Source organism: Lucilia sericata, unplaced genomic scaffold (assembly GCF_015586225.1).
Source record: "Lucilia sericata isolate MDLA Ls3-8-SP2 unplaced genomic scaffold, ASM1558622v1 Contig000270F_arrow, whole genome shotgun sequence".
Classification (NCBI taxonomy): domain Eukaryota; kingdom Metazoa; phylum Arthropoda; class Insecta; order Diptera; family Calliphoridae; genus Lucilia; species Lucilia sericata.
This window is the reverse complement of record NW_023994295.1, coordinates 84329-99347: the sequence shown is the minus strand read 5'-3', so window position 1 is coordinate 99347 and position 15019 is coordinate 84329. Positions and strand designations below refer to the sequence as shown.

At 31.9% G+C, this 15019-nt stretch overlaps 1 protein-coding gene across 1 annotated transcript in view; it reads right to left on the bottom strand.

Moving 5' to 3' along the window:
* Positions 1–185: 185 nt before the first annotated feature.
* The window catches only part of LOC119603015 (histone acetyltransferase KAT7), a 35217-nt gene continuing 20383 nt past the window's right edge, over positions 186–15019 (bottom strand). The window contains exons 4-6 of the mRNA XM_037954869.1: positions 1191–1348; positions 1018–1113; positions 186–944 (exon numbers count right to left, since the gene is read on the bottom strand). Coding sequence (XP_037810797.1) covers positions 828–944; positions 1018–1113; positions 1191–1348 — 371 coding nt within the window. The 3' untranslated portion in view covers positions 186–827. The remainder of the gene's footprint in view (positions 945–1017; positions 1114–1190; positions 1349–15019) is intronic.

Genomic DNA, 15019 nt, shown 5'->3' with positions numbered 1-15019 from the left:
AGTAGCCAACTGTAAATTTCACAGGCGGCGGCAGTAAAAGCAAGCATAAGAAAATGACGTGCCTGACTGGGCTGATGAATAGCAGTAGTAGAAAAAAAAACATTATTTTAGGTATATTAAATATTATGTATCGTTTGACAACTATAATAGGACCCCCCTGGTAAAAAAAAAAAACTACATATAAATTGCATTCATACACAAGTGTATATTTATGATATAAAACACTTTGTAGGGTAAATAAAGAGTTTATTTATTGCTTATGGGAGTAACTTCTAATATTGTATTTCTCTGCTTAACAATACATTAATTGCATTTACAAATAATTGTTTTTTTCTTTCATATTTAAAGTATTTAAAACTAATACATTAAACATATATATATATTTACACATATAAATAATTAATAATTATATACTTATTGTGCAGCAGCTGAATCGTTGAGAAAAAAAAAACCCATATAAAATAAGAGTTATATACATGTAATACATTGTATATTCGAAATAAAAGACAACAACAAAAACTCCTTGTGAAGTGTGAAGCGAAAAACAAAAAACCTGTAGATGCGCATGTGTGACTAATAATTGCCAAAAAATAAAATTGTCTGTTGTAAAATTTTAACTCAATGACTCAGACTCGTACAGATTTATGGGAAAACAAAGAATGTGTATATATTTTCTTAATTTAATAACGTATTAATGATGAGATTTTCTTTGTTCCATAAATTCCGTATTAAAAAAAGGTTTTATTTAAATTACACAAAAAAAAAATCTGTAACTCTTTGTAATGACGGCATTATTTTGTTTAATCATAATTGTGTATGACCCTTTTTCAGGGAGAGTCATTATTCTGTTGCGGTACAAATGGATTCCAACGCAAACAAGCTTCATCAATTTTAGGAAATGTTCCACGTCTTTTAATGCGCTCCTCATAATCATCCAAAACATCCTGTTAATAAAGTATAAAACAACAATTTTATAGAATGATTTTTACTTTCTCATCAAATCAATTAGAAAATTACCTGTTTTTTAAGTACTATATGTTTGCCTTTCCAGTATTTCATCATACCCAATGCCTGTAGAGTGCTTACAATGTCATAAGAATAAATGGCCATTTCCTAAATTGTATTTTATTAAATTTATTATATTTTTGTATTTGAATTGCATTTAATCTGTATGAAATGCTTATACTTACTTGTGAAACATCTTTTATGCTTAAAGTATTTCCAGTTCGATTACATAGATATTCTAGTAGGACATCTTTCCAATAAGAACGATATGATATTAAGCCTAAATCAGATAATGGTTTTTCTGGCGAACCAATTTTACGTTCCACCCTGGTCAACAGGTAACCTAAAGAAGAAAATGTAAAAATAAACGAATATATTTAATAGTTTAATAGTTTTAATACAAATAACTTTCGGCTTATTGAAGGTAGAACCGAAAGTATTTATATCCTACACAACTATAGTGCGAGAGGATATTTTGCATTTGTGCTGATGTTGGTCATACACCCACCTTAAAGTATATCAATCGGCTCAGAATCACTTTCTAAGTCGATTAAGCTCTGTCAGCCTGTTTATGGTTCATATAAACCTTGTGAGCACAGCACAGGACTCAACTTTCAATTGATGAAATTTAGTGAAATTTGACATATAATTTCTTAAAGACGAATCCTATTCAAATCGGTCTATTATTATTTTCCTTGGCTCCATATAACCATACCGTAAACGGTGTACAAAAATCGGCACAACTAAGTTTTGTACAGTAGATAGACTAGTCTATAGGTAACTATAGTCTAGTTTATATTCTAGTCTACAGTATAGTGAAGTCTACTATATAGTCCTACCTATAGTCTACTCTATAGTCCTACCTATAGTCTATAGTCTAGTCTATAGTCTAGTCTATAGTCTAGTCTATAGTCTAGTCTATAGTCTAGTCTATAGTCTAGTCTATAGTCTATAGTCTACTATATAGTCTACTCTATAGTCTACTCTATAGTCTATTCTATAGTCTAGTCTATAGTCTAGTCTATAGTCTAGTCTATAGTCTAGTATAGTCTACTCTCGAGTCTAATCTATAGTCTATTCTATAGTCTAGTCTATAGTCTAGTCTATAGTTGAGTCTATAGTCGAGTCTATAGTCGAGTCTATAGTCTAGTCTATATTCACGTCTACTATATAATCCTACCTATGTATAGTCTAGTCTGTAGTTTATTTTCTTTAGTCTAGTCTATAGTCTGGTCCATAGTTAGTCTATAATGTAGTCTTTAAACTAGTCTATAGTATAGTCTTTAGTCTAGTCTATAATCTATTCTAGTCTATAGTCTAATCTATAGTCTAGTCTATAGTCTAATTTAGTCTATAGTCTAGTCTATAGTCTAGTCTATAGTCTAGTCTATAGTCTAGTCTATAGTCTAGTCTATAGTCTAGTCTAGTCTAGTCTATAGTCTAGTCTATAGTCTAGTCTATAGTCTAGTCTATAGTCTAGTCTATAGTCTAGTCTATAGTCTAGTCTATAGTCTAGTCTATAGTCTAGTCTATAGTCTAGTCTATAGTCTAGTCTATAGACTAGACTATAGACTAGACTATAGACTAGACTATAGACTAGACTATAGGACTAGTCTATAGTCTAGTCTATAGTCTAGTCTATAGTCTAGTCTATAGTCTAGTCTATAGTCTAGTCTATAGTCTAGTCTATAGTCTAGTCTATAGTCTAGTCTATAGTCTAGTCTATAGTCTAGTCTATAGTCTAGTCTATAGTCTAGTCTATAGTCTAGTCTATAGTCTAGTCTATAGTCTAGTCTATAGTCTAGTATAGTCTAAAGTCTAGTCTATAGTCTAGTATAGTCTAAAGTCTAGTCTATAGTCTAGTCTATAATCTAGTCTATAGTCTAGTCTATAGTCTAGTCTATAGTCTAGTCTATAGTCTAGTTTATAGTCGAGTCTATAGTCTAGTCTATAGTCATGTCTACTATATAATACAACTTATGTATAGTATAGTCTATAGTTTATTTTCTATAGTCTAGTCTATAGTTAGTCTATAATCTAGTCTTTAAACTAGTCTATAGTCTAGTCCATTGTCTAGTTTATAGTATTGTCTAGAGTGATGTCTGCTATATAATCCAGTCTATAGTTTGCTATTTTCTTTAGTCTAGTCTATAGTCTAGTCTCTACCCAGGTCTATAGTCTAGTTTGTAGTCCAGTCTAGTATATAGTCTAGTCTATAGTCTTGTCTATAGTCTAGTCTATAGTCATGTCTACTATATAATCCATCTTATGTATAGTATAGTCTATAGTTTATTTTCTTTAATCTAGTCTATAGTTAGTCTATAATCAAGTCTTTAAACTAGTCTATAGTCTAGTCCATTGTCTAGTTTATAGTATTGTCTAGAGTGATGTCTACTATATAGTCCAGTCTATAGTTTGCTATTTTCTTTAGTCTAGTCTATAGTCTAGTCTCTACCCAAGTCTATATTCTAGTTTGTAGTCCAGTCTATAGTATAGTCTATACTGTAATCTATAGTATAGTATATAGACTAGTCTATAATCTAGTATATAGCCTAATCTATAGTCTAGTCTATTATCTAGTCTATAGTCTAGTCTATAGTCTAGTCTATTATCTAGTCTATAGTCTAGTCTATCAGACTAGACTATATAGTCTATTTGTCATATGCTTAAACCTTCCCCAATGTAAAAGTAGGAACTCTCTTATGCTTACCACATATGTATGATATAGAAAATGAACTATCGAAGTTTTCAGAAATACAATACAATTAAATGAAAAGCTCTTTATCAGTAACAATAAAGTTTTTTTTAATTACAAATTTTTGCAATTGAATATTTAACCTTGAAAATAAATGTTATTTTAATTTTTCTCAATTAAATTGCTTTCTTTACACCATATAAAAAAAACAAGATAATCACGCTCTCTCCCTCACTCTACTTTTGTTTTATAATAAAAGATGAATATTAAATTAATTTAAAATTTAACAATTTTTTATACTCTGATTAAATCAAACAATCACGTACTCCAAAAAAAAAAACGAAATAGAATAGAATAAATAAAATAAAAAAAAGTGCATTGTTATCCGTTGGTTGGAAAAAAAAAATTGTTCACTAGTCTAGACAGTAACGAAGCCGCCATCCTTTGCTCATTGTTAAATCCTAAAGTATGAGAAGCAAACAGCAAATGACCTCTTCTCTGTTACCACGACTCTTTGACTATCTCCTTATGTACTCGCATGATAATAATGATGATTACTCATTCTGACTCAATGTGACTAAGACTACGACAACAACAATCATAATGACAACAATAATAAAAATAACAACAACATCAGCAGCAGCAATATAGAAAAAAAAACTCAGTTTAACTTTAGTCGTCCATTCAACCCAATGTTCTTGCACGCTACTTCTTTCCGTGTGCAAAATATTTGAGAGTTACACAGAGTGTTATACTTTAATTTTTTTCCCATTTTTTTCTTCTATTTTTTTTTTGCTCAATAAACAACACTAATGGTAGTAGTATGGCTGGCCACAGCCAGTCAGTCAGCCAGCCAGCCCTACTTCTACTACTACTGCCATTCATTCATTTCATCTACAACATACTTCTATAGAAACAACAAACACATGGACTCCTTAAAAACGTTGCAACATTGGCGACGTGGGTACAATGATTTTTTTTCCCGACATTTGGAGGGTTGTTCTCTCTGCTTTCGTTTTGCACAGACATAGACACTTGCATCTGTATTAGGGTTTTTGTGGGAAAGAAATTTTTATAGAAATTATCGGAAAAATCTTTGTGTTATTTCTTAAATATTTATATTACTGCTGATGATCTGATGATCTTTCTAATGTATGGAAATATAGGTTCTGCATTATCTTTTGAAATAGGTGTTCCATGGTCTCTTTTTTCCTTTTTGTGTTCTTGCTTATATCTCTATTACTTTTGGACCGATTTTGCTAATTTAAAATAACGATTTTCTCGTAAGCATGTCTGACAGAGTTATAGAAGATTTGGAACCCGGAGATATCTGGGGTAGGGTTTTTGTGGGAAAGAAATTTTTATAGAAATTATCGGAAAAATCTTTGTGTTATTTCTTAAATATTTATATTGCTGCTGATGATCTGATGATCTTTCTAATGTATGGAAATATAGGTTCTACATTTTCTTTTAAAATAGGTGTTCCATGGTCTCTTTTTTTCCTTTTTGTGTTCTTGCTTATATCTCTATTAATTTTGGACCGATTTTGCTAATTTAAAATAACGATTTTCTCGTAAGCATGTCTGACAGAGTTATAGAAGATTTGGAACCCGGAGATATCTGGGGTCTTCAGAAAATTGATTTCGACAAACATACAGACGGACGAGAAGATAGGCAGACCGACATAGTTTAATCCACTCCCCTATATACAAGGATCCATAATATAAATACTTTATAGAGTCCGAAAATCATATTCTCTTGAAGTTAAAGGGTATAAAAAGTATATTCGTCACCCCTGATTCTTTCGGGTTAGATCTAGCAATTCATTTTCATCTAAACGATCGCGTAATTTTATGTCGCTTAAAGTAAGTGATCTTAGGATGATATTAAAAAAACAATTTTATCTTTTTAAAATCCCCAGTGCAGGAAATTTGATAACAACATTATCGCCCTTTTTTCGGTATCCCTATTCCTATAGTATATGTATTATATTGTTTAAAGCTTATGATTTTATTTGTTTATTGCTTTAAATTTTTTGTTGGCGTCTAAATATCTACGTAGCCCCCACAATACTCACATTTTACATCAATGAATTTACTGTTACATGCTTTGGGGTTGAATGGAATTTATAACGTCGCTTGCTTCGCAATCACCCCTTTCGAATGGGAATGACTGTGTGATTGAAGCGACGTAAAAGTTCTTGTGCGTTACTATACAAATAGCAAAAGCAAACAAAACACAAGCGCCCACTCCCCCACAAAACGTAGAGTAACGTCAACGTCACCATCATTTTTCTGGTTGCAATTTTGTTTGTACATTATTCATACATACATATTTGTATGTATTTGTACATATGTATGTATATATATAGAAACATAGATATGTATTTATACATAAATGTATATGAATGTTTGTGTGTGTGTGTGTGTAAAATATTTTTTTTGCCATTCTGATTCCTATACAATGCATAAGAATGGGGAAAAAGCGTCGAGACGACTTTATCGATCCATGTTTAAGTGTTGACATTAAGAAACCAACAAAGTTTATTTTATTAAAGTAATCGGTTTTTGAAGTATTTGGTTTTGTTAAGTTTTAATACAAAAAACAAAGACGAGTTTGACGCCAATTAAACTTTATAAAACGTCAAGCTAAGTTTGTTTGATTTCTTAGTAAAGGATTCGTTTAAGTAGATCTATGATTCAATGTTATATTGATCATACGCCTAAGTATACCTAAATGTCAACGTAAGATACTTGTCAATGTTGCAAAAGAACATTTATGGTTTCGTTGCCGAACAACGAATTACAAAGGCCATCGTATTCATTTTATCATTAATTTAGGGAATTGTGATCATAATCATACTCATAACGATCATACGCCTAAGTATACCTCTATTTCAAACTAAGAAGTAAGGAAAAATATGTCAAGGTTTCGTGGTACCCCGACGTCAATTTCGGTAACTTATAACATTTTTGATAATTACCTAGTCCATATAGTAGTCAATTGACCTGTCGGTAGTATAGTCGATAGTATAGTCTACAGTCTAGTCTTAAGTTTATAGTAAGAAGTCTAAAGTATAGTCTAGTCTATAGTCTAGTCTATAGTCTATAGTCTAGTCTATAGTCTAGTCTATAGTCTAGTAGTCTAGTCTAGTCTATAGTCTAGTCTATAGTCTAGTCTATAGTCTAGTCTATAGTCTAGTCTATAGTCTAGTCTATAGTCTAGTCTATAGTCTAGTCTATAGTCTAGTCTATAGTCTAGTCTATAGTCTAGTCTATAGTCTAGTCTATAGTCTAGTCTATAGTCTAGTCTATAGTCTAGTCTAAAGTTTATAGTAAGAAGTCTAAAGTATAGTCTAGTCTAGTCTATAGTCTAGTCTATAGTCTAGTCTATAGTCTAGTCTATAGTCTAGTCTATAGTCTAGTCTATAGTCTAGTCTATAGTCTAGTCTATAGTCTAGTCTAGTCTAGTCTATAGTCTAGTCTATAGTCTAGTCTATAGTCTAGTCTATAGTCTAGTCTATAGTCTAGTCTATAGTCTAGTCTATAGTCTAGTCTATAGTCTAGTCTATAGTCTAGTCTATAGTCTAGTCTATAGTCTAGTCTATAGTCTAGTCTATAGTCTAGTCTATAGTCTAGTCTATAGTCTAGTCTATAGTCTAGTCTATAGTCTAGTCTATAGTTAGTCTATAGTCTAGTCTATAGTCTAGTCTATAGTCTAGTCTATAGTCTAGTCTATAGTCTAGTCTATAGTCTAGTCTATGGTCTAGTCTTTAGTCTAGTCTATAGTCTAGTCTATAGTCTAGTCTATAATCTAGTCTATAGTTTATTCTATAGTATAGTCTAGTCTATAGTCTAATTTATAGTCTAGTCTATAGTCTAGTCTATAGTCTAGTCTATAGTCTAGTCTATAGTCTAGTCTATAGTCTAGTCTATAGTCTAGTCTATAGTCTAGTCTATAGTCTAGTCTATAGTCTAGTCTATAGTCTAGTCTATAGTCTAGTCTATAGTCTAGTCTATAGTCTAGTCTATAGTCTAGTCTATAGTCTAGTCTATAGTCTAGTCTATAGTCTAGTCTATAGTCTAGTCTATAGTCTAGTCTATAGTCTAGTCTATAGTCTAGTCTATAGTCTAGTCTATAGTCTAGTCTATAGTCCAGTCTATAGTCTAGTCTATAGTCTAGTCTATAGTCTAGTCTATAGTCTAGTCTATAGTCCAGTCTATAGTCTAGTCTATAGTCCAGTCTATAGTCTAGTCTATAGTCTAGTCTATAGTCTAGTCTATAGTCTAGTCTATAGTCTAGTCTATAGTCTAGTCTATAGTCTAGTCTATAGTCTATAGTCTAGTCTATGGTCTAGTCTATAGTCTAGTCTATAGTCTAGTCTATAGTCTAGTCTATAGTCTAGTCTATAGTCTAGTCTATAGTCTAGTCTATAGTCTAGTCTATAGTCTAGTCTATAGTCTAGTCTATAGTCTAGTCTATAGTCTAGTCTATAGTCTAGTCTATAGTCTAGTCTATAGTCTATAGTCTAGTCTATGGTCTAGTCTATAGTCTAGTCTATAGTCTAGTCTATAGTCTAGTCTATAGTCTAGTCTATAGTCTAGTCTATAGTCTAGTCTATAGTCTAGTCTATAGTCTAGTCTATAGTCTAGTCTATAGTCTAGTCTATAGTCTAGTCTATAGTCTAGTCTATAGTCTAGTCTATAGTCTAGTCTATAGTCTAGTCTAGTCTATAGTCTAGTCTAGTCTATAGTCTAGTCTAGTCTATAGTCTAGTCTATAGTCTAGTCTTTAGTCTAGTCTATAGTCTAGTCTATAGTCTAGTCTATAATCTAGTCTATAGTATAGTCTAGTCTAGTCTAGTCTAATTTATAGTCTAGTCTATAGTCTAGTCTATAGTCTAGTCTATAGTCTAGTCTATAGTCTAGTCTATAGTCTAGTCTATAGTCTAGTCTATAGTCTAGTCTATAGTCTATAGTCTAGTCTATAGTCTAGTCTATAGTCTAGTCTATAGTCTAGTCTATAGTCTAGTCTATAGTCTGGTCTATAGTCTAGTCTATAGTCTAGTCTATAGTCTAGTCTATAGTCTAGTCTATAGTCTAGTCTATAGTCTAGTCTATAGTCTAGTCTATAGTCTAGTCTATAGTCTAGTCTATAGTCTAGTCTATAGTCTAGTCTATATAGTCTAGTCTATAGTCTAGTCTATAGTCTAGTCTATAGTCTAGTCTATAGTCTAGTCTATAGTCTAGTCTATAGTCTAGTCTATAGTCTAGTCTAGTCTAGTCTATAGTCTAGTCTATAGTCTAGTCTAGTCTATAGTCTAGTCTATAGTCTAGTCTATAGTCTAGTCTATAGTCTAGTCTAGTCTATAGTCTAGTCTATAGTCTAGTCTAAAGTCTAGTCAAAAATTTCTAATTATATTTCCGAAATTTCTAATTGTATTTCGAAATTTCCATTTGAATTTCAGTAAATGTAATTTTAACTTAAATGATAATTCCATTAGTATTTCAGAAATTTCCAATTATATTTCAGAAATTTCCATTAAAATTTCTATAGTCTAGTTACCTAAATTGGATTTTTATCGTGTTAGAGACATCATAACATTGTAACCGATTAATATGCGAATCGTTTATTGTATAGACACTAATAAATGTGGACGACGCCTTTTTGCTGTGACCTATCCTGACCTTTGTTGCCTGTGTAACACATACATACATGTGTAAATTGGCAAAACAAAACCGAACAAACAATACAAAATATAAATTCACAAACATACACGTATTTACTTACTTATACATACATACATATACATATATATATAAACATTCGAACACAACATTCCCTGTAACAATGACAAAAAAGTGCGAGTTTAATTTATTTTGGCCAAAATGAAAATTAACATTTAATAAACAATCACACACGATAACACATACAACTATAGGGAGCAGACTATTTAAAATCATACATTTAAATTAATTAAATCAATGTTGAAATTTTATAAGAGACTTTCTGATATCTTGGAAAAGGTATAATGCAGGTAAAAGTGTGAGAGATTGAAATGCTAAAGTGTGTATACTATGGGATATATGAACAGAAATATTATTGGGTTCTAACATTTTCAGAATTAACATTTTACACTAATTGCAGCAGTAAGTTTTGAATAAAAACAAACAAACCGTTTAATTTTATCCGCAACGATATGATTATTTTTAATCTCTGTTGTAAGGCGGCTAATTGTATTTACATTCATAATATTTTCTCGCCAAGACCAACGTATGTATTGTATAGATATGTTTATAGTTTTCCATTGAAATAATAGGAGTGTCCTTTAGATTTTAAGAATTTTGTTATTTCTAATATTCCCCCAACTGTGTTTATATGTATTTTTTTAAGATTCAAGATCAGTTAAAGGAACTCTTGACTTCTAGATATAATTGAATCGAAACAAATTCTTTAAAACCCATACGAAACAAGTAAATTTTATAGGTAGGTAGGTTGATAGGAGGATGTATACTACATCAAATCCGAAGAAATACACCTAGGCCACTATCGGGCCTGTTGTGCGCTCCTTATCATGAAAAAAAGGAACTGAAAGAATTATTTTTCACTGTTCAGAAACTCAGTTTCCTGAATGTAATTCCTAAGAATCTTCCAATCAGTGTTAGTCAGGAATGTTATTTCCGGAATAACATCACTTCCAAGATACTTGGATCTAACTTCGACGAATGCCTGGCAGTGGCAAAGAAAGTGCTCCAGAGTTTCACTGTCCTCTCCATGTGCTCTACATTCGTCTGAATCCGCAAGTCCAATTTTGCAGAGATGTGCTCGTAGTCCTGTGTGTCCACTCAGAATACGTACCATCATGCTAACTTCAGACTTGCTCATTTTGAGGAGATTTTTCGTCTTGCTCTCATCAGGGTCACCCCATAGAATCTTCGTGGTTCTAACCACTGTTTCATTATTCCAAGAGGCCTTATGGGATTCTCTCACCCATATTTTTAGTTCAGCTTTTGTTGCGTCGAATGGTTTTGCGTTTGTCGGGTTAACTGTCTCGAGCTCCCTTCCCTTTAAAGCTATTACATTGGCCCTTTCGTTACCGACTACTCCCGAGTGGGCTGGTACCCATATGATGTGAACCTTACCTCTGGGAGAATATTCAGTTAAAGTTTTCTTACAATCCAATACGATTTTAGATTTAGTTATATCGCCCTAATTGCCTTCTGGCTGTCGGTAAATATATTAAGCGCTGTGGGCGCCATATTTATTCTAATCCAATTTACGCATTCCGTTATTGCTCGTACTTCTGCCTGGAAGCTTGTGTTATGATTTGGTAAACGGTGGTATATTTCTGTTTTTGGGTCTTCAATATAGAAACCCAGCCCCACTTTGTCCCCCAGTTTAGAGCCATCCGTGTAACAACGGATTCCTAATGGTATTTGCTCTAATGTTCCGCTAATCCAATTTACGCATTCCGTTATTGCTCGTACTTCTGCCTGGAAGCTTGTGTTATGATTTGGTAAACGGTGGTATATTTCTGTTTTGGGTCTTCAATATAGAAACCCAGCCCCATTTTGTCCCCCAGTTTAGAGCCATCCGTGTAACAACGGATTCCTAATGGTATTTGCTCTAATGTTCCGCTTGACCAAGACATTCTATCTATACTTTTAAACCCAAAAAGTACTATTATTGGTAAAAATTAGTACTATTTCGAAATTTAAATTTTCCATGTCTGCTCTAAACCCAAATTAATCACACGATAAATAGAACTTTAAAACTATTTCCAAATTTAAACTTTCCATGCCTGCACTAAACCCAAAATTAATCAGACAACAAAGCCAATAATAGAACTTTAAAACAGAGCATATATTTTTTTTTTTTTTTTTTTTGTTTTTTTTTGGCGTTTACTTGTGAAATGTAATAAACTTCATTTTGAATAGAGTCGTGTTAGATTCTTTTCTCTTTTCCTTTCATTTTCCTAGTAACTATGCTAAGATAATTGATGGATGACTAGTTGGGTAGGTGCTCGCAATTATAGTCGTATGAATGGTTTTTTTTTTGGCCAATGCATTCATTGTTCCGTCATGTATGTATGTGTGTGTGTATTTATAAGTGTATATGTTTCGTTGATTGTTTGGCCGGTTAGCAACACTTACTTAAAACAAACGGCCACCAACAGACCGACCACCACATTTTGTCATATTTTTTTTACCACGCTTTATAATGGTTAAAGAAGTTTTCACAGGGAGTCACTAACCAGTAAAGAAGGAAAAAAAACAAAAGAAAACAACGTGCTTACACACCTGCTTAATTGAATAAGTACATACATACATAGTGTGTGCATAAAATTCCAGTATATAGGTAATAGTTCCTAGGGAACAAAGGAGAAGAATAAGTTCTATGCCATGTAATGGTCCGAACCATTATAAGTATCTCCGCCCGTTTCCGCTCGGTTATCGCAGAGAACTGCAGAGAACAAGAAAAATCCTACACTATCTAACAGTCCGAATATCCTGCCCTCTACGAGTATACCCCATTATACATATATCCGCCCAGTTTCTCGCGCGTGCATCAAATTAGTTTTTCTTGCCAAAAGTATTTTGAGCAGAATTTATAAAAAAAGTTTTTAAATGTGTGCCGATGGACAGATTTTCTTAAAATTTTCGGTAGTAGGCTAGGTGCCACGCCCACATACAGAATACGTATTGAAAGTCGTATCCACAAAATTTGCACAGATATTTTTGGGGGCAAAAAAAATGGTGAATTAGTAATAGTGGGCGTGGTACCTCCCATATGAAGTAAATACTAAAATGCGTATTTCTGGGTAATTATTAAAGCCTAGAGTTGCCAAATTTTAAAGATTAACTTTAATACCAATATAAACATTTAGTTAAAAAATGTCCGTACAAGGAATACTAGGCGTGGCATCTTGAAAGTGATGTTATTCCGGAAATAACATTTCTGACTAACGCTTATTGGAAGATTCTTAATAATTATGTCCAGGAAACTGAGTTTCTAAACATTGAAAAATAATACATTCAGTGAACAATAAAAAGGAAGGCACAACAGGTCCGATAGTGGCCTAGGCCCTAGGTGTATTTCTTCGGATTTGATGTAGTTTACAACATCCTTCTAGCAACCTAACCTAACAACAAATTTTGCACAATCTTCTTTGACATCTCTAGGGAAAAGATAGACTAGCAATATGGGGAAAGGCACCTCCCGTATGAAATTGATATTAAAATAAAAATATCTCGAAAACTAGAACAACGGCAGTTTTAAAATTTGTTAAGAATAATCACGTTTTCAGTATGAATATTAAGAAAAAAAAGTAGACCAGCAATAGTGGGCGGGACACTCCCCATTAAATACTTAATTTCGTATGTCTAGGAAACTATAAGAACTAGAAACCTCAAATTTTGTCCGAAAACGGGTGGACTAGCAGTAGTACTTGAAATTTGTTTATCTAGGAAATTATAACGGCTAGAGTTCCAACATTTTACATGGAAAACTATCAATAGTGAGCATAACTATTTTGTCACTATTTTAGCAATAGTTCAACTTAAAATTTTTATAGCAACAACTAAAGCTCAAAGTCTCATCTGTCAAACAAAAAAATTTCAAAATTCCAATCCTGTCAAAAGTTATGGATTCCTACTTTCTATTAGAATGGTCCACTGTACGTAGTCTTTTCGACTTTTTTTCAGACGCCTTTATACACTCATGAAATTGTCGGCTTTTCGAACCTTTTTCTTTGCTACCTTTTTTGATTTTTATCTACAAAATCAATTTCCTAACCTCTAACAAATTTGCAATCAAGTCATTTATTTGTTATTGCTTTTAAAAGTTCAAAAAATGTATTATTAAATAATATAATATTTGCAGCTCATAACATTTAAACAAGTTGCAACTAATTAATGCATGTTAATATTAATTTTTCGTAGTTGTTAACAGTAGGAGAAAGAAAAAAAAAAACGAAAAGGCAATGTCATCTAAGGTCAATGTCATTTTAAAACTTCCCTGGCGTCTGCATTTTCTTCTTATGTTTGGCTTAAAGTTCTAACACATTGCTTGAAAAATATATATTTTCTGCCTTTTAGTTGTTTCGTCTAGTTGCTTTCTATTGTTCGTTTCTTCTTTCTTTATTATTTTTTTTTTGTTTAGATTTTTATTGGCTGCCTGACTAACTCTTTTTAAATTGTCTGGTGTTGTTTGCAGAGTTTAATAGGAAAGGTAAATTCTTTTGTGCGAGGGTCAACATAAAAGTTTAACTAAAAAAAGATTACTTAAATTTATCAATAAATTTATACTTTATGTCAATTGAGTTATTGATTTCTGCTTATTATTATTTTTGGTCTCTTAAAAAAAAACAAATTTTCATACCTATAATTACATCTTGACCCTCGTATCCTCATTATATTAACTAAATTTCAGTTTAGCTGAATAGACTCACGAAACTAGTTAAATACAGAAAACAGAAGCTAAAGAAAATTATTTAACTATAGTACAAAATCTTTTCTTTAATTTATTTTAATAATTTTCTGTCTGTAAACCTCAACATTCCGACATGAAAGTTATAAAATTTTTAATCAAAAACTATTTTTTTTAATGAATCACACATCACATCACCATCAACTGCAATTGTCTTTATCTCGGCTTAATTGTATAACATTTCTTTGGAATAATATGCGAAACATTTTAATTAATTGGCCATTTAGATCAAACAAAATTAAGTAATTTCTTGAAATTATATAATTTTCCATAAAATTTTATAATTTGCTTATTTTTATTGAAATTAACCTTAAATCACAATGGATATCATCCCATTCTAAAGGTGAGTTCACACCTGGCAAATATTTGAGGAAAAAGGTGTAATCACAATTTTTTATATAATCTAATCTGTAGTTTAGTATATAGTGTAGTCTATAATCTAGTATATAGTCTAGTCTGCACTCTAGTCTATAGTCTAGTCTGTACTCTAGTCTAGTCTATAGGCTAGTCTATAGTCTAGTCTATAGTCTAGTCTATAGTCTATAGTCTAGTCTATAGTCTAGTCTATAGTCTAGTCTATAGTCTAGTCTATAGTCAAGTCTATAGTCTAGTCTATAGTCTAGTCTATAGTCAAGTCTATAGTCTAGTCTATAGTCTAGTCTATAGTCTAGTCTATAGTCTAGTCTATAGTCTAGTCTATGGTCTAGTCTATAGTCTAGTCTATAGTCAAGTCTATAGTCAAGTCTATAGTCAAGTCTATAGTCTAGTCTATAGTCTAGTCTATAGTCAAGTCTATAGTCTAGCCTATAGTCTAGTCTATAGTCTTGTCTAT